Source organism: Myxine glutinosa, unplaced genomic scaffold (genome assembly GCF_964187855.1).
Source record: "Myxine glutinosa unplaced genomic scaffold, kmMyxGlut1.1 SCAFFOLD_227, whole genome shotgun sequence".
NCBI lineage: Eukaryota > Metazoa > Chordata > Myxini > Myxiniformes > Myxinidae > Myxine > Myxine glutinosa.
The window spans coordinates 294,960-321,752 of record NW_027616389.1 but is presented as its reverse complement, the minus strand read 5'-3'; the positions used below and the strand labels follow the sequence as shown (position 1 = coordinate 321,752).

The 26,793-nt window shown below is 44.4% G+C and overlaps 1 protein-coding gene across 1 annotated transcript; it reads right to left on the bottom strand.

Moving 5' to 3' along the window:
- Positions 1–636: 636 nt before the first annotated feature.
- Positions 637–25,082, bottom strand: LOC137433710 (protein dispatched homolog 1-like). The gene is made up of 23 exons (XM_078768727.1): positions 25,052–25,082; positions 24,636–24,826; positions 16,172–16,303; positions 15,069–15,106; positions 13,930–14,166; positions 13,725–13,830; positions 13,438–13,547; positions 13,267–13,316; positions 13,076–13,178; positions 12,847–12,974; positions 12,626–12,687; positions 12,447–12,509; positions 11,917–11,938; positions 11,633–11,747; positions 11,435–11,510; positions 11,264–11,298; positions 10,829–10,909; positions 9,821–10,050; positions 8,353–8,450; positions 7,606–7,668; positions 3,518–3,521; positions 3,146–3,408; positions 637–3,013 (listed from the first exon to the last, which is right to left on the bottom strand). Exons 1-23 carry the CDS (start codon positions 25,080–25,082, stop codon positions 638–640), a joined length of 4,614 nt encoding a protein of 1,537 aa, XP_078624853.1. The 3' UTR covers position 637.
- Positions 25,083–26,793: the final 1,711 nt, after the last annotated feature.

Here is a 26,793-nt window from a genome sequence, read left to right as displayed (position 1 = left end):
TTTTACAGCGAGTTTAATTTGTATTTCAAAAAAGCCCTAATGTCAAGATTTCTTTGTGGAACCAATACTCTAATGGAATGGAATAATCTTCCATAAAAAAATTAAGAGGCATCACTGCCACAAATGTTTTCCTGCCACACCAGGACCGATGATAAACTTTAAACACTTAAACAGAGCAGCTGTAGGCCGACGTATCGGTTCTCCGCAGCCATACATCTGGAACACCACTGTCACTGTTTCGAAGCACAATGGGATCAAGGGAGAGGTTCACAACACCCTCTCGGCATGCCATTGCTGCCGCTACGCTGCCAGCATGCAATGGTAGCCTCAGTGAGCTGCGCATGCTATTGAGGCTCCCAGGACCTGCAGAAACTGCTAAAAAGTGACTTAGTAAAGCATTTTCTTCTTTGTCGTTCGAGGAAGAAGGTATTGGTTCCTTGCATTTTTGCGCATGGCAAACATCGTCATCTTGATGGAGAGCATTAGAATGATCACAATTGTCAGCATTTCCTTGTTCTCCAAGATGAGAATCTCCACTGGGCATCGGTTGTGTACCAAGCAGCTCATGGCAACCAATGCACCGTGGTGCTAAATCTCCCCTATCGCTCTCATCACCACCAGCTTCAGCTGGCAAGGTTTACAGCTTATGTTCCTCTAATGATGGGAGCAGATGCGGTTTCTGCCCAGAACAAGCATTAACCAATGATGTGCACCAAGGGCTAGAATGGCAGGGCAAAATATGGGAAGAGGAGGGAATTGGAACACATGAACATTGAGAAGAATGCATGCAAGAAGCAGAAGAGGTAGATGGAATAAGGATGCCAACGGAAGCTTGAACTTCCCCAAGTGGGCCCATACAGCAGCAGAGGCTCTGGAAAAAGAAGGTGGCGTAAGCCCAGCTGACAGCCATCACAAGCATCAGGAAGGTGCCAAGCTGGGTGTAGGCCAACACTGTTGATGGAATCATTGTAGCACCAGCCAGGAATGTTGTTAGGGCAGCCATACTAACAGCTGATCCCATACGGTCCAGCGAGAAGGTGACACGTTCCCGGCGGCCACCAGCTGGAGCCAGCCGGTAAGCAATACCATAGTGCAATGCAAAGTCCACACTGAGCCCAACAGCAACTGATACAGTCGCCGACTCAAGTACATTGAGTTCCCACCCAAGAGTGGCAAGTATACCTGTCGTCACAGCAATGGCACTACCAATGGAAAGCAGAGCATGCAGGCTTATAAGAGGGCTGTGAGTTGTGGCAAGCATGACAGCAAATGCCAGGCCAGCAGCAAGACCGAGAGAAATCAGGCAACCAGCCCACAGACTCGCTTGCAGGTCATAGTACTCCAGACTGGTAACAAACCAGGCTTGGCGCAGGCCCTGTGGAGCAGAGGTTAGCTCAGATGTGAGACAATTATTGAGATGTCGGTAGAACTGAGCCATGGGCCCATAGGCAAGTGTAAAAGGCTGTGTTGTTAGGAACTCCACAAGCACAGCTTGTAACGTATCATTAATATCAAAACGAGGGCCAGGTGAACGGCTGTCAAGAGGCACACGGTAACGATGCTCCAATTGCAGGACAGCACGTTTGAGACAATGTTCAAACACAACTCGTTGATAAGGGAATACCTGCCCACTGCAGCAAGGCTCCAAAGTCATACTTCCATCACCTTCTTGGCAGTTATTATTTTCTGTAGCCTCTGCTTCAGTTTCCATCCAGCGTTTGAAAGCCCCCATGAAGCATCCAGAGAAGCCTTTGTCACCATCACGTGGAAGGTAAAAACTTTGCTTGCGTAAACGCTCACAGAATCCAAGCAACCATTGTTGCGCCTCAGGGCTACTAGCATCAAATTCCAAATCCAACGTGAGCGCTCCCCGGTCTCGTGGGTTAAGAGGATCCCCCAAATCAATAGGCAGGATGCCCCAAACAAGTGTTACTGGCAATGCTAGGTCTCCACTTGGTCCACTGCTACTGCCATGCCCGACTCGACCTGACCTCTCAAAGGCAAACAGTTGTCGAAGTTCAGTGTCATAACGTTCAAAAGGATGCGAAGGATGGAAAACACGAAATTCAGTGAGCTCGAGCGATGGTAGACGTATACCTGGATCAATGAACACAGCATATGCACCAGCAATTGCAAGTGCGAAGAAAAGGCAAAGCCATATGTGGCGAAGGGCAAAAACAGCTTGTGGGAGGAGGCGACGGAAGAGACAACGAGCAAGACGAGATATTGTCACACGAACTGCAGCCATTTGGCGCCAGGCTGCTGCCACAACAGACTTGCCCTCACAGGTGATTGTTAGTGGTGATGGTGGTGTTATCTCTGTGAGATAGCGATGCTGCAACACAACAACAGCTGGAAGCCAGGAAACCATGAGAGCAAAGTTGGCAAGGATGGCCGTACCCGCATAGACACCAAAGCAACGTACAGCTGTGATGCTACTGATATAATTGGCATAAAAAGCCGCTGCCGTTGTGAAGCTGGTGATGAACATGGACAGCGCAGCATGGCGTAATGTGACACGAACTCGTCTGAGCAAGGACACCTCTTCTCCAGGTGCACTGGATGCATCAATCCCAGCTTGGTGCCATACATCACACAAAACAAAAGCATCATCAGCCCCGATACCAACAAGCACAACCAGCGACGTGAGGTTCATAAATGGGAAGAATTCAAAGCCAAGAAGTAGTCGGTAGACAAAGTATGCGAGGATGAGCGAACTCACCATGGCAAACATTGTCATGAGTGTGATGAAAGCTGAGCCTGTGTAGAGACACATCACAACGAGGACCACAACCATGGCTATTGCAGGGTACATAGTGTCTGTCAAAAGATAGTCTTGGAAGAGTATGTGCTTGATGCCAAACTCAATACCAGCAACTCGTGTTAGGCCATCTGTCAAATTCCAGTTTTCCAGTTGGTCTCGATACAATTCCATCATACCCTCGCCTTTTGCAGTTGGTGCAAATACCATGGCATAGCGCAGATATGGCACAGCTGAAAGCAAAGGTTTCTCCTCACCCACTATTTCATTGCTCTTGCGTCTACCTTTTTTTTTCCTTTTTTTGCGTCTACCTTTTTTTTTTTTTTTTTTTTGGCGTCTACCTTGTCCTCCTTGATCGTTTCGCTTTTCACCAGCATCTTTTACTGCCAGGAAATCATTGTCAAACAGAAAATGAAGCATGTGATAGACTGCATTTCGTCGCACACAGCGACGTGGCACCAAACGGCAGCGACCACGCTTACGCCGCCCTGTCGCAAAGTTCCAGCTACCAGGCTCAAGAGTGCCATTGTGATAAAGTGGTGCACATGCCCGTAACAAGCGCAGTGCAGCAGACAGATCTCGTTCTGTGATGTCTTTACAACCAGAACGATTGAACAGTGCCGCTACGTAAGATCCAGGGGACCATGCTGGGCAACAACGGCGTGCACTCGCATGATGGCAGAGCTCCGAATACTATGCATGTGACTGCACCTGCAACGGCAACGAAAAGGTGATTACGATGACAGCAAGATAAACCTTCCTAGCCACAAAACAAATACATTTAATAATAATAATAATGCATTTATTTTATATAGCGCTTTTCAGGAAGCCCAAAGACGCTTTGACAGAGTGCAAAACATAATGCATAGCAAAACATAAAAACAATTGCAAAAAAAGAAGAATCAATAGGGAAATATTCAAAGCACAAAGGAGGGAGAAGGAGAGGAGATAGTCAGGGGTTAGATGCTGTGGGTTAAATGTTGAATGCAGTGTTGAACAGGTGGGTCTGGAGTGATGTTTTGAATGTGGTGAGTGAGGAGGAGTCTCTGATGGTGTGAGGTAGCGAGTTCCAGAGGGTGGGAGCAGCGATGGAGAAGGCCCTGTCCCCCCAGGATCTAAATTTGGTCCGGATGGGGGGGGGGGGTCAGGAGGTTGGTACCAGCAGAGCGGAGGTTGCGGGTGGGAGTGTGTCTGGAGAGGAGGTCAGCCAGGTAGGATGGGGCCAGGTTATGGAGGGCTTTGTAGGTCAAGAGGAGGATTTTGTACTGGATTCTCTGGGAGATGGGGAGCCAGTGAAGCTTGTAAAGGACGGGGGTGATGTGGTCACGGGTCCGGGAATGGGTGAGTAGACGGGCAGCGGAGTTCTGAATGTATTGGAGTTTATTGGTGATTGTTGAGGGTGAACCATAAAGGAGGCTATTGCAGTAGTCCAGACGGGAAGTGATGAAGGCGTGGATGAGGGTTTCTGCAGCCACGGAGGAGAGGGATGGACGGAGACGGGCGATGTTTTTCAGGTGAAAGAAGGCTGTCTTTGTGATCTGTTTAGTGTATTTGTCGAAGGAGAGGGTTTGGTCAAAGATGATGCCAAGATTCCGGATGTGAGGGGAGGTGGATACTGGGAAACCGTCGATGTTGAGGGCAAAGTTATGGGTGGACTTGGTGAGCGTTTTTGGGCCAATGATGATTATTTCAGATTTATCACAGTTAAGTTTGAGGAAGTTGATTTGAAGCCAGGATTTTATTTCAGTGATGCAGTTTGTCAGGATAGAGTGGGTGGCGGTGGAGATGGACTTGGTGGAGATGAAAAGCTGGATGTCATCGGCGAAGCAGTGGAATTGGAGACCATGACGGCGGATTAAGTGACCGAGGGGGGCACAGGTAAAGGATGAAGAGGAGGGGGCCAAGAACTGAACCTTGGGGGACACCTTGGGGGAGGGGAGCAGTGGGGGATTTGCAGTTATTGATGGAGATGAACTGACGTCTGTCAGAGAGGTATGATTTAATCCAAGAGAGGGCAGTGCCGGTAATGTTAAAGGTGGTTTCAAGTCGGGTGAGGAGGAAGGTGTGATCGATGGTGTCAAAGGCGGCGCTGAGGTCGAGGAGGATGAGAATGTTGAGGTTGCCAGCGTCAGAGGAGAGGAGAAGGTCGTTGGTGATTTTGAGGAGAGCAGTTTCAGTACGGTGGTTGGAGCGGAATCCGGATTGGAATGTTTCATACAGGTTATTGGCAGAGAGGTGATGTTTGAGTTGAGTGGCTACAGCGCGTTCCAAAACCTTTGACAGAAAGGGTAGGTTGGAGATGGGTCTGAAGTTATTTAGGGTGTCAGGGTTTAGTCCAGGTTTTTTCAGAATGGGGGTAACAGCAGCAATTTTGAGGGATGGTGGGACGATGCCTGTAGACAGGGAGGAGTTTATTGTTGCAATGATAAGTGGAGAGAGAGCAGGAAGGGAGGCCTTGACAAAGCTGGAGGGGATGGGGTCAAGAGTGCAGGTGGCAGTTTTCATTTCGATGAGGAGTTCAGAGAGGTCAGTAGGGGAGACTGGGGAGAATTGAGACAGGGGATGGCAGGATAAGGGGGGGCAGGTGGTTTGAGGGGGAGCGGGTGCGGCGGTGGTCAAGCTGTTGTAGATGTTTTCAATTTTGCGTTGGAAGAATGAAAGGAAGGAGATGCAGTTGTCTATTGTGAATGACTGGGTGGTGGTGTTCAGGGGGCTGAGGAGTTTGTTTATTGTCGAGAAGAGTGCTTTTGGGTTTCCAGAGCCAGAGTGGATAATTTGAGAGTAGTAGGCGGAGCGGGCGCGGGAGAGGGCATCTTTATAGTGTTGTATGTGGTCCTTGTAGGCCTGGGAGTGAACTGTGAGACCTGTTTTATTGCGGAGTCTTTCAAGTTGGCGAGCACGAGTTTTCATCAGGCGGAGTTCAGGGGTAAACCAGGGAGCAGAATGGGTGAAAGAAACTGTTTTGGTTTTTATAGGCGCAAGTTGGTCAAGGCAGGTGGAGAGAGTGTGGTTGTAGTAGTCAGTGAGGTCAGAAGGGGTGTAGAGGTCAACGAAGGGAGAAGTGGACATTCTTTCAGAGAGGGTCGATGAGAATGAGGTAGGTGAAAGAGCGTTTAGCTTACGGAAGTTGATAGTGCGATAATGCCTTGGTGCTGGGGTGGGGATGTTGATGGTCAGAGTGATGGCTAGGTGGTCAGAGAGAGTGAGGTCGGAGCCAGAGAGATGGTGCAAAATTAGTCCAGTAGAGCAGACAAGGTCCAAAATGTGACCACGGTTATGGGTAGGAAGTTGACATGTTGAGTGAGGTTAAAGCAGGTGAGTAAATCAGTGAAGTCAGTGGTTAGCGTGGAGTCAGTGGAGTCCATGTGGATATTGAAATCACCAAGGAGGAGGATTGAGGGGGAGAGGGAACATAGCTGGGTCAGAAAGTAGGAGAAGTCAGACAGGAATGATGGGTGTGGTTTGGGAGGGCGGTAGACAACAGCCATGACTGACTGTGTGTGACCAGAGAGTTTAAAAGCCAGGTGTTCAAATGATGGAGCAGATGAGATGGAGATGAGGTTGGTCTTGATGTCTTGTCGGTGAATAACGGCAATTCCACCACCTCGGCCCTCCGAGCGTGGTTTATTGATGTAAGAATATCCATTGGGTGTGGTGAGGTTGAGCGTGTAGTAGTCCAGTGGTTGTTGCCAGGTCTCAGTGAGACAGAGAAAGTCCAGTTTATTTTCCAGGATGTAGTCGTTCAGGATGAGGCATTTGTTGTTGAGGGACCGGGTATTGAACAGGGTGAGCTTGATGTTGTTTTGTACGGCGGGTATGAATCCAGGTGATTTGGCCAGGGTTCGCAGACAGGAGGTGCGATTTTGTGCGTTGTTGTGACCAGGTGTGTTGGGACGATGAGTGGGAGTGCGCTGAGCCGACCAGAGGATGGGGATGGAGTGACCTGATTGTAAATAAACAAACTTACGACCGGAGCCACGGTGAATGTACCTGGGTCGACGCAGGAGTCCATTCGATTTGATTGCAGAGATGCATGATGGGGTGGAGCGGGTTTTAAGCAGGAGAAGCCTTGCGGCGGAGTACCGCAGAGCCATGCCAGCAGGAGCGAAGGGACGAGCACGAGGCCAAGGGTGAGGAGGCGAAACAATCGTCACAACCCACGGGAGTGGGCCTGAGGAAACAGCGAAGGAGCCGAGCAGGTGAAGCCAGGAGCAGAGCCGGGACCATGCAGAGGGCAGACAGGAGCGAAGAGACGAGTACGAGGCCAAGGTTGAGGAGGCAAAGCGGCAAATGCAGCGGCAAACGACCGCCGCCGCTAATCAAGATCACGGCGGCAAACCGCCACCACCGCCGCTGCAAACAATGGGCACAACCCACGAGAGTGAGCCCGAGGAAACAGCGAAGGAGCCGAGCAGGTGAAGCCAGGAGCAGCAGAGCAGAGCCGGGACCGTGCAGAGGGCAGACTCAATGGCCAAAAATCCGCCACGACCACCAGGAAAGCAAGATACGGACAATGGTCCAATCAGAGAAGCGGCGAGCAAGTGACGCCAGCGTCCTCTCACGACCGGACCGGAAACGGAAAAATGATTCCGTTGTGGGAGGGAGGGCTGACGGGAGTTGTGGGAGATATGTCGAAGGCAGCGGGAAATTGGCGTGTGAAGAGAATGACACATTTGAGTGAGATTAATTTATGGATTGATTCAATGTACTGGTTGCATCATTTGGTAAGTGCAGCAATGCTGCTGATACAAGTATAAAAGTGAATAACACCTGCAGCGTAAAGTTACATTTCCCATCATCCATGGATATTGTCTAATACAAAATAATCTTTTTTGGTCACATACTTCCATTTTGTAATCCCGTGTGATCACTCCACCCTGCTGATATGGTCGGCAAACCTGTTTACTCTGATCACAAATAGGAACACGGCATCATCATATCCATAATTAGCTCTGCTCTCCACCCTCCAACCCCACCCCTTCTCTCTTTCCTTCACAAAACAATATGTATTTATATAATATATACAGTGAGTATAGAAAGTCTACACTACACCCCCTTTCAAAATTTTCAACTTTTGTTGCCTTATATCCTGGAATTAAAATTGATTAAGTAAGACTTTTCCACCTTTATCTACACATCGTAACCCACAACTTCTAAGTGAATAAACAAATTCTACAAATTTCAGAAAATTAATTAAAAATACAAAACTTATAATATCCTGATTGGATAAGTGTTCTCCCACCTCCCCCATATAATAGCATTTGTAAATTAGCTCAGGTGTAACCAATCACCTTCAAAATCACACACCAAGTTAATTTGCCTCCACCTGTGTTGTTTGTAGCGATTCTGATTATTTCAGAATAAAATAAGCTGTTCCTGTAGGTTTCCTCTGCTGGGTAGTGAATTTCACAGCAAAGACTCAACCATGAACACCAAGGAGCTTTCAAAATATCTCCAGTATAAAGTTGTGGAAACGCATAGCTCAGTGGATGGGTATATAAATATTTCAAAGGCCTTGAATATCCATTGGAGCACAATCAAGACAATCATTACCACCAAGCCCTTGCCTAGATCAGACCGTCCCTCCAAACTGGATGACCAAGCAAGGAGGAAAATTTCAGAGAGCCCCCACCAAGAGGCCAATGGCAACTTTGAAAGAGCCGCAGGCCATTATGGCAAAGACTGGTCACTGTGTGCACGTGACAACAATATCCCAAACAACAACAACAACAACATGCATTTTAAAGGCCATTTTCCCTGCTAGAGCGGGGGGTTAGCCTTGCGGTCCTCATGACAATCTTCTCCATTTTGCCCTATTTTCTGCATCTCTCCTTGTTAACCCCCTTGCCCGCATTTCTTCTTCCACCATCTTTAGCCAAGTCTTTCTCGGTCTTCCCCGTCTTCTACTTCCTTCTACATTCATTTCCATCACTCTTCTCAACCAGTCACTTTGATCCTTCCTCAACACATGACCAAACCATCTCAACCTGTTCCTCTTCACAGCATCCATCACAGGCTCTATTCCCATCATCTTTCGCAATTCATCATTTATCTTCCTCTCTCTCAACGATACTCCGCACATCCGTCGAACCATTCGCATTTCCACCCTTTCCAACCTTCGTTGCTGCTCGACGTTCATTACCCATGTCTCGCTCCCATAAATCATAACACTTCTCACACATGCAGCATACACCTTTCCCTTCAGCTTCAACGACACTCCCCTCATCATCAGCACGCCACTCAATTCCCGAAACTTCTTCCATGCACATTTCACTCGAGCAACCGTTGCCGAGTCTGATCCACCTTCTCCATTCAGCATGTCTCCGAGGTAGCAAAATGTTTTCACACCTTCCAGCTTCACGCCGTCTCCAAGATCCAACTCAACATTTCCTCCATCTGCAGCTCCCTCTGTGCAAACCTTACATTTGAATGTAGCTGCCACACTGGTTAATGACCCTCTCAGACCACTACATTTTTGATGAACCCACTCAGCGCACATTGTACACTGAATGGAGTTCACTCCGACACCCTTCCTACACACAGCACAGGACCACTTCCCAGTTCTTTCCACCTCACCACATGCTTTACCACTTGCCATCACCTTCGTCTTTCTGATATTCACCTTCAGAACTTTTGTCTCCATACATTCCTTCCACGTGTTCATCTTTTCCTTCAGTCCATCCATACTTTCCGCAATCAACACCAGATCATCTGCATACAACAACTCCCACGGTAAACCCTCCTTTACGTTCTGAGCCAGCACCTCCATCACAGCTACAAATAGTAGTGGACTTAGTACCGACCCCTGATGCACTCCCACCTTCACCTCAAACTCACCACTGTTCCTGTCCTTCGTCCTTACAGCTGTGCGCGCTCTTTTGTACATTGCCATCACTACTCTGATCAACCATTCCTCCACTCCTAACTTCCTCAATGCCCATGTCAATACTTTGCGTGGAACCCGATCGAATGCTTTCTCCAGATCAACAAACCCAAGAAACAACTTCTTCCTCTTCTCCATGTAGGCATCTCCATGTAAGACAACAATATCCCAAGCACTCCACAAATCTGGCTGGTACGGTAGGGTGGCAAGAAGGAAGCTATTACTCCAAAAAGCCCACCTTGAGTCCCGTTTGAGGTATGCAAAAACCACTACTAATATTCTGAAGCCATGTGGTAAAATGTTTTGTGGTTTGACGAAACCTAGATGGAAAGTTTTGGCCTTAATGCAAAACATTATGTTTGGTACAAACCCAACACAGCACATCACCCAAAGAACACCATCCCTTCTGTGAATCATGGTGGTGGCAATATCATGTTATCAAAACCACCATTTTATGCAGCCTTGACCTTTGGGCTTTCAATTTAAAAAAAAAATTCTTTCCTTTTTGAGGCAATGTTTTTATGGCCAGATGCCCTTCCTGACGCGAACCCTTGAGTCACCTCTTACGACACGGAGGAATACGGTGTACCTATTCTAAACCGGGGCACACACCGGCACCCTTTGAGCTTTAGATGTAAAAAAAATATTCAGCTTCTATCTATTGATTGGTGAACCAATTCTGTGACTCAATACACAAATTCTTAAAATTTCAGGTCAACTGGATGAAAATTGACAATTTGATGCAACCTTGACCTTTGATCTAAAAAAAAAAAAAAAAAAAAAAATCGACTCCTACCTTTTCATTAGTGACCCGATTCAGTCACCTGATAAGCAAATTCTTAAAATGTCAGGTCAATCGGATGGAAATTGACGATATTATGTGATGCTGACCTTTGACTTTTTGACCAAATTATTAATTTGCCTTCTACGTATTATCATAATAAAGCTTTGGTGAAAATTTGATGACAATAGCTCAAATGGTAAATTGGAATTTCAGGTCAATTGGATGGATTTCAGGTCATGCATGCACACACACCTGCTGCTGCTGCTGCTGCTGCTGCTGCTGCTGCTGCTGCTGCAGCAGGGGACAGGCTAAAAATAACATGGTGGAACAACCGATCAACCACCCACCATTATAACCTTCACCACTCAACAACAAAACACACACAAAATAAAGCTAAAACGGCACTCGGTAGAGTGCATGGCATACCTCCACAAGGCTTAGGCTGAACAGATTAGTTTTGTATCCCACTGACAGGTTGGATCTGAGCCGAAATTGAATCGGCTTGATCTCGTCACCGAACCAATTTGTCCACCTCATTTTGTCAAAACTTGTCCACAACTTTTCAGATTTTTTTTTGAGATATCCACAACTTTTTGAGATATCATGATATACCACATAGTGTTTGGCGCCATCTTTCAGTGGTGAAGAATCACAGGAAAAAATTAAAAAATGCTCGTATTAGACTCTGGATTTGGATTTTCACCAAAATATAATTGATTAGTCATTGACACACACCCAACTTGTCCACCAGGTTTTGTTCAAATCCGTCCATAACTTTTTGAGATATCGTGCTGTTTATTGGTTTTGGCCCTATCACTCAATGGTGAAGAATCACTTTAAAAATTCACGAAACCGCATCCAGATTCGGATCTTCACCAAAATCAAATCATTTCTTCCTTGTCACACACCAAACCTGCCCACCAAGTTTCATCAGAATTTGTCCACAACGTTTTGAGATATCCTGTTCACAGACAAACAGACAGGGGTGAAAACAACCTCCGCCCACCTTCGTGGCAGAAGTATCAAGGAGTGCAGGGAATATCAATGAAATGCTCATGCAGTGTATCGCTGATACATATCTGCTACATGAAAGGGGCAGTATACCAGCAAATTGTGTCTTTATGGTAACAATGTTGCCTAATAGATAGCTGCTTGCACGACAATGGATTTGTCATTTCAAAATGTACTTTTGTAACCAAAATACCTTTGAGGCATACTCACCTTTCTCTCATAGATCTGACACATAGATTTCAAGGCTGTCACACTCCACAAACTTCCACCATCTGCTGCTGCAAACACAAAACGAGGGTACTTCTCATCTGCAAGGTAAGAAACAAAGAAAATACATTCCAGAAGGAATGGAAGAAAAAAAAAAGTGCGATACTGGGATATTGCATAGTTTGTGCAAATATGTAACAATCAAAAAGTGAATCAAAATAAGATAAGGTTTTAAAGTCGACCATTCAAATGAAACCACCACGAAGCAACCCTTGTTGCTATTGTTATGGCACTAGGGTAAGAGAAGCAGGAGAAGGAGAAGGGAGGACCCTAACCCTAACCGTAACAACTCAGAGGAAAGGAGGAGATGGAAGGAGTGCAAGACGAGGTGAAGAAGACAGCAGACCCATTATTAGGGCATCTCATCTCGATGTCAAAGAGATTACCTTATTAGAAACTCGAACGCCACTCTTCAACATCGTGACGTCGACCGATATGTCTCCACCCACATCATTACATCATTATACAGACTTGTACCAAATTTTATTGAAATCCCTTCAGCTGTTCTCAATGATCACATTTCTACTTGACATGACATCCGACCTTTGAAACCAAAATCGAATCAGTTCGTCTTTGCATCATAATATGGACTTGTACCAAGTTTGGTCAAAATCCCATCCCTGATTCACAAGTCATCACGGTAACAGCATTTTCACCGAACATGAACTCTGATCTTTGACCTCTTGATCTAATCAGTGAAATATAATCTAATCAGTGAATCTTTACATCATAGTACATACTTGATCTATGTTTAGGTAAAGATGGATGGACAACCGGACGAACAACCCAAAAACATAATGCCTCTGATGACGCATAAAAAGAAGAAAGAAAAAGAAAATGCACAGTGTATCTCAAAAGATGCATCAATAAATGTAAAGACAACAAGAGCGAGAATTGCTTTGCAATAAATGTGCTTTACCGACGTGGCATTTTCTCCAAGTCCAAAAAGGGCAAAATTATGTGAAAAATTGACGAAACACCCTGAAATTCAAACTTGTTCTTGAGCTTATAATAAAAGCCATGCTTCAGTTGAATATGGCTAACCCCTGCTCTAGCAGGGAAAATGGCCTTAAAATGCATGCTGTTGTTGTTGTTTCAGTTGAATATGTTGAAGGGGATGGGGAAAAAAAAAATTCTGACAAATCGCAGGTGGGATGAGCGGTTCGATGGATAGAAAACCTACAGTCCCCTCCGGTGAAACCGAAAGGAGACCAATAACCTCAAGATGCATCATAAAAATGTAAACTTCAACTTCCGTCATCAACTGGCTACATTTGCCAAATTTATTTTCCAACAACAAAATTAAGTGTCGCATCCATTCCTTCCGAAAACAACTCCATGAAAAAGTCTTTTACATTTTGCATCAGACCTTCCAGAATCCAGAGCAATGCTGTTCAACTTTCCAACCTCCTTTAACGCCAACAAATGTTCACACATTATTGGAGGTTGGCCAGGGGAAGCTCGGCCCAAGTCTTTCACGAATCAGATGGCCAGCCCCGGTGTTCAACGAAGGTTAGGGCAGCAAGTTGTAATTTGTTTGGAATGGTGGCGCTAGTTTGCCTACTCCTCGCAAAGGACACCGTCGGATCTCCAACGCCCACCAACTAATGCTGGTAAACAAAACACCCAGTTTAACATCCATTCAAGGGACGGCAAATAGATTCACCAATCACCCTGCCGTTCTCTTTAAAGATTCTAGAGCCTGTACATTCACACAGATTGACAAATCACCTGCCTGTGATACACCGGGATGACAGTTTATACCTAGGTGGGATTCGAACCAGGCTAAACAGCATAGAGGCGAGTGTGCATACCTCCGAGCTGCCAGCCTCGTAAATTTTCTCCAAGACACATAGTGCCCAATTTATATTTATACTGATTGGTTAATTTTTGTCGACAACACACACAATGTCCATGCCGTCCTCTCACACTTTACTTACAAAATGTGTACAAGGCCTCCTATCTCCATGTATTGTATTCCATCCCTCCCTCATCCTTCTCCCTTCCCTTCATGTTACTTTTTTGTGGCCAGAGATTATTGGAGTGGATTCCTGTTGTGGAATTGTATATTTTAGTTTTTTTGTGGATATGACAAGCAGTAAAGAGCCTGGTGGTCTTTTCTCACTTCAAAAATAATTTCCGTACAAAACATGAGCAGCAAAAGAACATAAAATTACAAAAAAAAGAACAAAACAAGCTAGAAAATGGCGATTGGGAATGTACTTTTGAGTGAAATCACCTGGAGCATCGCAGAAGAAGCCATCAGATCGAAAATCCCATTCAACATTGGCGTGCCAGGGCACAAATCCAGCCCCGTTTACCTCGTTCTCTTCTCGGGCAGCCTCCATGTTGACTGCAGGTACTTCTCTCCGCTCATGGTCCTCCGGCCAGTGATGATGCAACTGTGCTCGCCTGGAATGGAAAGATAATACAGGAGGAACAAAGAGCAATTTCCCAGCACTGCCAAATATAAACACATGCTGCATTCAGAAAGTATTCGCACCCCTTGACTTTTTTCAAATTTTGTTGTGTTACAGCCTGAATTTAAAATGGATTAAATTGAGATTTTTTTTTTCATCACTGATCTATACATAACTAGCAGAAGTACCAGGCATTGCAGGGCGGCGGAGGAGAGGGGAGGGGGGAGGGGAGGGGAGGGGAACGGGGGAGAAGAGGGGGGGAGGGGAGAAGAGGGGGGAGGGGAGAAGAGGGGGAGGGGGTGGGGGAGGGGGAGAGGGGAGAAGAGGGGGGGGGGGAGGGGGAGAGGGGAGAAGAGGGGGGGATGGGGAGGGGGGAGGGATGGGAGGGGGAGGGGGGGGTGGGAGGAGGGAGGGGGGAGGGGAGGGAGGGGGATGGGGAGGGGAGTGGGGAGGGGGGAGGGGAGGGGGAAGGGGGGAGGGGAGGGGGGAGGGGAGGGGAGGGGGGAGTCAAGTCGGAAGTCATTGTCGTCAATTGAATGTCGCATTTATTTTTTATTCCCTGTCAAATGGCATTGGTCCCGCATTCCGAACCCAGAAGTCGGAAGTCATTGTCGTCAAATAAATGTTTCACTCTCTGTCACATGCCGTTGGTCCCATGTCAATCGGATGAAGTTGAAAAATTAACGTTACGAAGTTTCTCTGGGACGTACTGATTCCGAATATGAAGTTGAAAAATTAACGTTCCGAAATACGCTGAAGACGTCATAATTTTAAAACGCGAAGTTTTTAAAAATTTTAAGGTGTGCTGTAGTTGCTCTGAGACGTACTGATTCCGAATATGCCTTTGGTTTTGCTCTGCGATGAGTAGTTCTTGAGTTACAGTATAAGAGGACAAACAAACAAACAAACAAACATACTTTACTGCTTTATATATATAGATACCTCAAAATGTCAAAGCGGGTTGAATCTTTTTTCTTTTTCTTTTTTACAAAAAAAATAAAAAATAAAAGCTGAAATGTCTCGAGGCAATAAGTATTCAACCAACCCCTTTGCTATGATGCTTCAAATTAAGCTCAGGTGCATCCAATTTCCTCTGATCATCCTTGAGATGTCTCGACAACTTCATTGAAGTCTACTTGTGGCCAATACAATTGATTCGTGTTACGATTAGATTTACTATAAACGTTACGTTATCATTATTTCGAAAATGATATTACCATTAAAAAACCGAGGCTAATTCCTTACTCCTGCGATTATTAATATTAGTGCCGAACTATTAATATTAGTGCCGAACACCGCTCATCATTGATCATGAACCATACACTGCTTCAATGCATTAACTTTCCATTCACGACATTGGGATTAAAATGTTATGGTTATATTTACTGCATTATTATTATGAAAACGATATGACTGAAACGATAGACTACTGCATTAAGAAACCTGGGCTTAATTTGTCCGAAGCGGTCCGAAGATGAGGCATAACGCCTAAGGCCGAAACGTACCATACCATATTGTTTGAAGAGACGCAACGCCGATGCTTTCGATATTTGATGGTCATTTTAACAATCGGTTTGTTTGTGTTTCACACTGAATGAAAAATGTAAAGGGAGAGCACGGCGATTGTGATATATGACAGGTTCGACGATATGTTCGGCATGAACGGCATATAAATCAAAATGGCGTTGTGTGGAGAGTCAGCTGCTGCACGGCCGTCATGACATCAGACGTAATCACATCACCCTGTCATGTGACCAGATCCTCAGCTCTGATTGGTACAACGTTTGAGGGGACATACATACGGCTGGACAAACACTGTTCTCAATGGCTTTGCTCTATGGGCTACGCCATAAAAACTGCAACACCAAGCTGTATCTCAGAATTAATAATAAACTTGCACAAAGTAGTTTGCAAAAAGCCTCATTACAAAAGATGCTTTAAAGAGCCCATACATTCACCAGTTTAAACTCCCAACAACTCATTATGCAAAAGCTATTCGTAATTAATCCCATCACAACATACCAACATACCATGCTATGCTATGCTAACCTCCTTGCAAGTTGCTCGGCATAGCGAAATGGTAGATTGGACAAAGTAGCCATGTATCCTGTATTTTTCACCATATTGTTCCAGGTCACGAGGCGCTGACTTATTTCCGTTCCACGAGGCTCAAAACCCTGTGCATACACATCCATGAGCTCACCATGTTAGAAGCACATATTTACAATCTTTATAGTACAGCACTATGTATGTATAACTACGAATGTTACAGCAAAATTCTAATATTCTAATATTTACAGTAAAAAAACTAATACTGTATATTTTTTTTAAATGGTATAAATGGTAAAAGCTTTGTCGCCAATAAAAGCATCTCCTGGGCCTGACCTCTACCTGCACTAGCTGTGGCCTCACACACACCCACCACACTCAATATCTCCCATAGCTGCCTGCATGCACTCTGGCCTCACCATTGCCTGCCCAAGCTAGACACCAGCACCTCTGCTCAGAGTTGCTACACCATTACCACTGCCTATTTCTTCTGCAGACTCAGACAACAAACAAATAACTTTCATCTGCAAATTTCCCACACAAAGTATTTATGTTCCTTTACAACCTTGAGGTGTGCCATTTCTAGACATTTTCTCCAGGACAAATGACCCTCTGTCACCACCATCCCCACTACTGCCCACATAAAACATTTATCACATTTTAAAAATGTTCTTCTATTCTCCTTTTGACTTGAAATCGAACTTGCTTCCCTATCATCTTCCCACTACCTTACTTTCTCAATAGAAACGAGCCGATGCCAGAGGTCTCCCACCTTTTGAGTGTTATGATGAATATATCTGTGTAATATGAAAGCCAAATGTTCAACGGTTTTGAAATATCGTGTACGCAAGCCTAGTCATGCAAGCCTACGCAAGCCTGGTTGCCATGGCAACATAATTCGGCAAAACACAGCCGTGATCTCATCAGGTTGAGATAATGTCATGAGGAATAGATATCTGCTATCTGAAAGCTAATTGTTCAACGGTTTTTGAAATATCGCGTTCACAAAAGTACATGGACAGATTTAGTCAGGTTCATTATGTTCAGATTTATAATTTCGTTCTTTTTTTGTGGAGATTAGCAAACCTATACATTTTTGGAAAGCTTATAGCACCAGGAATCCGAAAAACCATGTTTCCATTTGCGCAAATTGTTCTTTGGCGGCCATATTGGATTTTCAAAATGGCCACCATCGGAAACCTATTTTTCGCGATATCTCAACATCCGAACCACCTAGAGTGCTGATTCCAACACCTATACCCACATTTTTGGGGATGAGGAATCACATGAAGCCATCTAAAATAATCTACTCATTTCATTTCATTTCATAATTCATGTACATGAAAATAATCATTTCAACATGTTCAGTTCATGTACATGGAAAGTCATTATATCAGACCTAATAGTTCATTTAAAATAAACCTCATGAAGCTCACAATTACTTACCTGTTGTCGTTTTATATATTTGCAGGTCTTGAGAGAAGATGAGTGAAGTTACGACTCAGCCCACACAGTGGCAGCACTGCATAATATGTCAAACCGCTTCAGCAAAATATGGAACGCTTGTCCAGCAGCCCAAACCGGACTCGTTTGAACACTTGCTACAAACCCTTAATGATAGAGCAGCCTACCATGATGGAAAATATGTTAAAATTCACAGTCGCTTAAAGGATGAAACAAGTGAAAGTCTGCAATTCAATAATGCAGTTTGGCATCGTATCTGTTATTCAAATGCAACCAACAAAGAGAAGGTACAACGTGCCAAAGACCGCCATCAATATCACATTTCAGCCGGCTCCTACACAGAGAAAAAACGTGGACAAAAGCGAAAAAGCACAGAACTGGACGAACCATCAACTTCCACCACCAGTCCGTTTACACGTTCTGCAACAGCTCCATTCATTAAGGAACATTGCTTTTTCTGCCAGGAAGATAACGAGCAAAAATTGTACACATTGAGAACAGAAAACGGTGGGAAAGCATTACACGATGCTGTGGAGCTGTCTGGAAATCTCACCCTGCAAACTAGGTTAAACACATCCATCTCACCCACTGATGCACATGCAATCGATGTTCAATACCACAAGTCATGTTGGACAACAAATGTATTCCATGTGTTACGTACCAAGGATAACAAGGGAACAACAGAGAGAGGTCATCCGTTTCAAACATCATGTTTGATTGAGTTGATTAGCCTTGTCGACTGTCAAACTCAGAATAAACAATACTTATCCATGGCACATATTGAAACAACATACATCAACTTGCTTGGTGGCACAGATGCATTGGCGCACCACTTCCCTGCATATAGTAGACACTGGCTCAAGGAGAGAATTCTTCTAGAACTACCACACGTAACGTCTGTTAGGCAAAAGGACAGGAGAAAACCTTCTGTTCTTTACTCCCCAGATGCATGCGAATCCGATATGGTTCAGTCTGCCATGATAGAAAGTGAAGTAGACGATCTGAATATTATCTATAAAGCAGCAAAGGCATTGCGCAGAATTATCAAGAACTTCCACCAACAGGAAAACTCATCCGATGCTATACAGGTCACTAGCAGCACAGATGATGTTCCAGCAGCACTCCACGCAATGATCAGATGGGTTATGGTGGGGCCAACAGAAACACTAGAAACTGAAAAACGAACCACTCACGTTAACAGAGAAGTACTCACTGTTAGTCAGATGCTATTGGGTGGATTCAAATCTGACAAGCAAGTGAACTATAGGCCCAAAACTGATTCTGCGACCTTCCGATCAACCAAATCACAAGAAACTCCACAGTCTCTAGGATTAGCCTTGGCAGTTCACCATGACACAAGAAACAAGAAACTCCTGGAAAGTCTCTGCTCTCAAGGTTACTGTGTCTCGTACAGTCGTGTTATGCACCTCGAAACAGCCCTAGCAAATGCCATTGTGGAAAACACCCTGAAGTTCCAAGGACTTTATGTTCCTCCATTTTTGAAGAAGGGAACTTTTGTGTTTTTTGCAGCTGATAACACAGACTTTGCTGAAGACAGCGTGGATGGCAAAGGGACAACCCATGGAACAATCATTGCTGTTTATCAAAAACGTGACACTCAAGGAGAAACATTGGCGCCACAACTGAGCATAGCTGACACTACCAGTTTGTCAGTGACCCCGTACCAGGTTCCTATGCTTCATTGTGACAAGCCGGTGCCGAAAACCATAAAGAGAACAGACACATTCCACATCAGCAAGGATGGTATATCACCAGCGTATCACCTTACACATCTAGGATGGTTGGTTGCTTCTATGATCACCAGAATGCAGAAATCAAACAGCACATATATACCTGGTTGGGCAGGATACCACTCATTGCTGTCGGGTAGTCACAGTTTGACACAAGTCGGAGTCTTACCCCTTCTACCTGAAGTAGCACACGAGTGGTCGACTCTTCTGACCGTCATCTCTCAGACAACTCAGCTAAAGAACTTAGTTGTTGGTACAAGCCACCCTACAGTCATTTCCTGGGATATGGCCCTCTATGAAAAGGTGATAAGGCTGCTGGATGCAAGGCCAGACCTGAAAGGTACCGTTGTACCTCGGCTTGGCGAGCTGCATGTGGTCATGGCTGCTTTGAGAGCCCTGGGTACTTCCATTGAGAACTCAGGTATTGATGACGCGTGGATAGAGGCCGACCTCTACGGACCTTCAACAACAAGGCAGATCCTGAGATGTTCGCATTACAAACGCACTCTCCGTGCTCATATTTATTCATATATAGCACTTTATGAAATGGCACTGGACCTGTTCTTCAAAGATTATCCACAGTTGAAAGCCGTTTGCTCAGATATGTCAGAAGAAATAGACGAGGCATGTTCAGAAAAGGACAAGTTCACCAAAGCCACAAGTGTGAAAGAAGCCAACACAAAACTGTTGAATGTCATCACTACAGCTGATGTTGTGAACATATTCAAGACTTGGGAAACAGAACAATCCAAAAAAGCCATGTTCAAGTCCTTGATGAATTACCTGCATCGAGTGGAGACAATTCTGTTCTTTGTGGAAGCTTCTCGGGACGCAGATCTCAAACTCCACCTCGAATCTGGTGAGGCACTCAGCAAGCTATTTTTCTCCATGGATCGTATCAAATACAAACGTCTTTGGCCGCGATACATAGCAGATATGTATGACCTGAGGAAGACGCATCCGGCCACATACAAGGAACTCGAGAATGGAAATATCTCAGTAACGAAATCTAGCATCCCCTTTGTATCAATCGGTGCAGACCACGCTTGTGAACAGGAAAACAGAGCAATGAAGGTTCATTCTGGACTTCCAGGCATCTCCAATAATGCCAATGCAAGGCAGAGATTCTTTATGGCCTCTCCAGAATTGTCACGGCTGACCAGAGAATTCAAAGATCAGTTCGACACCAAAACAGACAAAGTGACAGAACACCACGAACTTAGTCCGAGGGCAGTGAATCTGAACAATACAGCGGTTGAAAAGATCAAGGCTGCTATCATGAGTCATGGCAATCCATTTACCACAGAAGGAAATAGCATATACAACTTGATCACACATGCCTATGTCCCAGAGGAGCACACGTCACAAATCCTGAATATCGACAACATTGGTCAACACTTGTACGAAGAGTATGTTGACGAAAGAATCAACGGAACAGTCAGCTTATTTGCACCCGTGAAAAAAGAAAACAACACGATGTACTTGTCTGGTGTGAAGAAGACCAAGATCATGCTCAGGGACAAGTCAGTCGACTTGAAGGAAACAAAAGACTTGTATGGAAGGCTGATGATATTGACAAAATCAAGCCGTGATGTTGACCAGAAAGACGCAATAGGCAACTACGAATTCACCCTTACACCTCGCGCCTTGTTCGCACCAAACGGTGACCTGCTTCCTTGCCTTGACAAGTCAAAGTTAATCCATCTCCTTGTGAAACATGGAGACTTAGCTCCGGGTGACTTAGCTCCGACCTCAAGTCCTCAAGCTCAAGTCCATAACTCTGCAGCTATGAAAATAGCAGTAGTCGACGCCATGGTTCTTGTACAGAAATTGTCGACAAAACCAGCTGCAACAGTAACCGTTGAAGATCTCAGTGTCAGCTTTAATACCAGATTGATGTCACTGACAAGACATTTTGACGAAGTTATCCTCGTGTTTGATACTTACAAGGCCGATTCGTCGAAGCAAAGCACAAGACAAAAAAGACGAGGGGGGCACAATCCAGTCCAGTACCAAGTGAAGGACAATACCAAGATCCAACACATCACCATGAAGCGGTTCTTGTCACACGATCAGACAAAGTCAGATTTGGCAGAATATCTGGCTGAGAAAACGTTGGAGTACAACAGAGATGCCTCCAAGCTGATAATTATATGTGCAGCAGGAAAGGCCAAGAGTAACAAAGGCGTGCATTTTGAAGACAATAATCATGAGGAGGCAGACACTCTGATGATTCACCAAGCAGTGCTGGCAACTCGCCGCAATCCCAACGTAGAACAGCTTACCTTCTTCTCTCCTGATACGGATGTCCTGGTCTTGGTCATAGCTAACTATGATGTTCTGCTCAAAAACACTGCTGTCTCCCTTGTGTCGGGCCTTGTGCAAGTACAACCAATCTGGAACAATCTTGGCGTCGAAAAGGCCAAGGCATTGCCAGCATTCCACACATTCACAGGAGCAGACAATACTGGACGGTTTTCGCGAATAGGCAAAACAACATGGTTTGAAGCTTTCGTCAGAGCCGATAGTGACGTGATACAGGCCATGAGAATGCTCGGTGATGCTGCAGATGTGACCGCAGATCAGATGTCCAACTTGGCAAGATTTGTATGTGCAGTGTACGTACCAAAGGGAATATGTATCAACAGCATTCCGGAGTTGCGCTGGTACCTCTTCTGTAAACACATGACTGAAAGTCACAAGTTACCTCCAACGCTAGGGGCTCTAAATCAGCATGTTGATCGTGTACATCTTCAGGCAAGGGTATGGGCTCAGGCTACTATCGCACATCAAGTGTTCCTGGATCCACAGCAACATGGCTACTTCAAGGACAACGATGGGGAATTGAAACCACTAATGACAGATGTACCACCAGCACCGAAAGCAATACTTGAGATGGTCAGATGTCAGTGCAAAGGAGACTGCTCATCGAGACGGTGTTCGTGCCGTGCCAATGACTTGGCATGCACAGACTTGTGTTTGTGCAGCTCCGAATGTGAAAACGACGATGACCGTCAACCTGTTCTCTGCTCTGACGACAGTGATGAGGACATTTGAAAACCTATGAGGACAAAATGTTGATGAATGTTGACAAAGATAAAATTTCATCTATGGGAAATATTCTATGTTCAAATAAAAGTAATTATTACATGTATAATTATGGATTGTATAGCCTCATCTCTATATACTTAGCTCTTGAATACATAAATCACCTGTTTAGGATATATGAGGGATGTGGTTTCATAATTATGATCCGTGTGCCACAATGTAGCGAAACATCACTCAATGTGGTATACATATTCAGAAAAAAACATGTTTCCTGAAAGTGGCCATCTTGAAAATCCGCTGTAGGCTGCCACCTGGTATCCCAGGGTAGGTGTAGATTATTTTAGATGGCTTCATGTGATTCCTCATCCCCAAAAATGTGGGTATAGGTGTTGGAATCAGCACTCTAGGTGGTTCGGATGTTGAGATATCGCGAAAAATAGGTTTCCGATGGTGGCCATTTTGAAAATCCAATATGGCCGCCAAAGAAAAATTTGCGCAAATGGAAACATGGTTTTTCGGATTCCTGGTGCTATCAGCTTTCCAAAAATGTATAGTTTTGCTAATCTCCACAAAAAAAGAACGAAATTACATAACAAACCTGACTAATTATCGGTTTGTCGGACGCAGTTCATTCTAACGTCTATGGTCTCCGACCTTGTCGGAGGGGCGGGAGACAATAACGATAACAAAAACAACAAATAAAAATAAATAGATATGCACTTATCACATTCTGCCATAAAAAGCACCAAGTAAACTAAAGCAAGTAAACTAATAAACTGGGAGTCCAGTTCAGATGTCGAACATTCTTCTTGTCTGAACAGTTGCTCCAATTACATAAATGATTTATTTGTCCTTGTGTAGACTGCTCTCTCACATTTGGGGAGGCTCTGGCTTTACATATTTACTTGACAGTCGAATCAAAAGCAATCAGACTTATCAATTCTGCAAATCTGACTGTCGACCACGAACCATATCATTACATCACAATGTCGCGTCTTTCCCTTTTCCATAAATATTACTTCAGTTTCTGGCTGCTTGTATACCTCCATTATCTACTCCACAAAATACTCGGCAAGGCGCTACGTCACATAATTATTGTGTGGCCATTGGAAATTCATGGGTGAACCATTATGATGTTTGCTTCTTTCCCTTCACTGGTGTTGGCTTCGCGGTTCGGGTGCCGGCTTGAGATTCGAGGATCCTGGGTTCGAATCCCGGTCGATCACTGAATTAACGCCAGGGGGGGTTAACTCAGCCTGTCATCCTTCCGAGGTCGGTAAATTGAGTACCAGCTCACTGGTAATTCCCTGTGTGTCGCAAGAGGCGACGAACAGGGGTGGCGGCAGGAAGGGCATCCGGCCATAAAACATTGCTTCAAAAAGGGGACCAAGGTGCCCGAAAAAGGCCAACCCCTGCTCTGCAAGGAAAATGGCCTCCAAAGGTGATTCCTTCACTGCTAAGCCCTTGAATTATTTCCCTCGTCTTGGCTTTCCTAACATTTATAACCTGTCCATTTTCAAAAGGCAGGTTTTCTAGTACCTCAAAAGTTTTCCAGTCATAAAAATAATAATGATATGGCAACCTCAGTATTGTCAAGGTCGAGGTTGGAGGGCATATCTTTGTAGACACATCACATCGATCGAGATGATGACTTTGCTTTTAATTGTGACAAAATAAATTTGACCCTTGCATCTGCAGCTTCAAATTGCGAAAATTGCGAAAGATCATGAGAATTGTGAAAGATGATGGGAATAGAGCCTGTGATTGATGCTGTGAAGAGAAACAGGTTGAGATGGTTTGGTCATGTGTTGAGGAAGGATGAATGTGACTGGGTGAGAAGAGTGATGGAAATGAATGTAGAAGGAAGTAGAGGACGGGGAAGACCGAGAAAGACTTGGCTAAAGATGGTGGAAGAAGAAATGCGGGCAAGGGGGTTAACAAAGGGGAGATGCAGAAAATAGGGCAAAATGGAGAAGATTGTCATGGGGACCGCAAGGCTAACCCCCACTCTTGCAGGGAAAATGGCCTTAAAATGCCTGTTGTTGTTGTTTTGTATCTGCAGCTTCAAAACAACGCACTGATGATCTGTTTCTTTTTCCCTCAATGCAAAAGCAATTGATTAACATGGGCCCATAACAATAGTGTGTGGAGATCAAAATGATGTTCACTTTAAAAAGCTATAATCAAAATAACACACCAGAAGTGGATCAGAGAAGTCCGGGAGTTCAGGCACGAGCACAGCTAGCAGGGTACAGATGGTGATGATCGACGTGCAAGCAACCAGCACTGCCAGTGGCCACTCTGCAATCAACTCTGCATAACTAGAGAAGGCGAGAGAGGGGGGCGGGGGATAAATGTGAGCAAACAGAAACACGATGTAGACATGGACTACTTTAGAGTTGGAAAGTTGTACCAACAGCAAATCACAGTTTAAAAATCAATATATTTTTTAATTTCCTTGTATAATTTCTCCAATTTCATGACAAACTTCGCTTTCAAAAAAATAATAACAATAAAAACACCCGGCCACAGAGAAAAAAAAACTCCAGCCACAGTATACAAACAAAAAAACGATTGGAAATTGCCGAAAGTAAAGCTATGGGGAGTATAGACAGAGGGGGTGGGTTGGGGCTAAAGAAGCCATGCGGTGGGGGATAGGCAGGTGCCTGGAGGTGGTCGCTTGGCATGGAAATAACTTCTGCGATCTTCAGTTAGGCGATAGGATCAAACAAAAAGTGCCTAAATCCATTTCCCAGCCGAGCTTCCATAATTTCACCCTCGCTCCCAAGTATCACTTCGGAGGTACGAGAATGGATTGGAAATCTCAGCTGGTGGAATGGAACGAGGTTGCCAAGGTTACCAGCTACACCCACTGTGATATCTGCTCAATGAATATTTACACTGAATTCCCGTTTCTACCAATACACGCTCCAAATAAATTGCTCATTTGAGATGAGCAATCTACGAACCCGTCACAGATCGGTACCCGGCTAGTATTTTATAAAGTAGGATGTCATGTTATCCTTGTAATAAAAAAAAACAACGGATGTCCACTTGAAGAAACTTGATCACATTATTTAGAGATCCGAAAAAGAAGATGGTTTTCTTTTACCCACTCTCAAAAATAAAATGTAACAAGTACAAATACATTCAAAGTACACCGCCCCATGCCAAATAATTAAATATGCTGCAGCGCGGCATTGCCGGGGCGCCTCCGGCGCCCGGCAATACCGCAGTGCAGCTCATTGAGGCTGCATTGGGAGGGAGAGGTGTACACTAATTGATTGATTAATTGTATAATTAAAATCAATAAAAGATTATCACAAAATATTTTCATAATCAATTGGCTCATCGCATAACTAAACCACTAGTGCTTCATCAGAAGATGTATCTTTTAGAAATTTAATTAAATAAGTCATTTATAAAAAATTAAATAATTAATTGATTACTCAATAAATAATTAATCGATTAATCAATAAATAATTAATAGATGAAATGATTAATCAAGGAATCAAAAATAACCTTGATAGCCACATCACTTGGTCACTCATGTCCAAATATTAGCTTCCCAGCTCAAAAGGTGCCTGAGATATTGGCCAAATGAGAAAGAAAAGAAATAAATGATTAATAATGAAAATAAATAAATAATAATAAAAAAAAAATTAAATTATTAATCAATTTGGTCAGAGAACACATAAACTACCACTATTTCATCAGAATCTGTAACTTTAAAAAAAAAAAAATTTTTGTCATTGATCGAATAATTAAATAATTAATCGATTAATTGATTAATTTATAAATCAAAAATATAATTTGCAGCCAAATCACCTGGTCATTGGCATGTCCAAATATCAGCTTCCTAACTCAAAAGGTGCCTGAGTTAATGGTCATGTGGAAGTGTAACTCAGTGTAACTTATTAATTGGCACTGGTAACTTATTAATTAACACTGGTAACGAAGCAGATACATTTTACCTGCAAACTCTGTGAAAGACGAGTTCATAAATGACTGTCAGGAATGTGCCCGAACATGATAATCTCTTGTCCACCTGGTCACAGCCCCAGGCTGGAGCACCCCTCGCAGCAGGAGGGGAGCGAGCTGATGCCAGGACTTGGTGCATGCATGACCTCGGGGCATTAGCGGAGAAAGGATTAAGATTCAGCGGACAGGGGATTAACTCCAGTTTTGTCCATATAAACCAGAGCAAACATTGAGTCGGGAGGACTTGTGACCAGGAGCTCTGACCAACGGGAGTGGCGGAGGAACATCGGCCGAACGAGAAGGACCATGCAGTAAAAGAGTTAACCTGGTCCATTGAATTATGCAGTATTATTTGGTAAATGGAATAAAGTGAA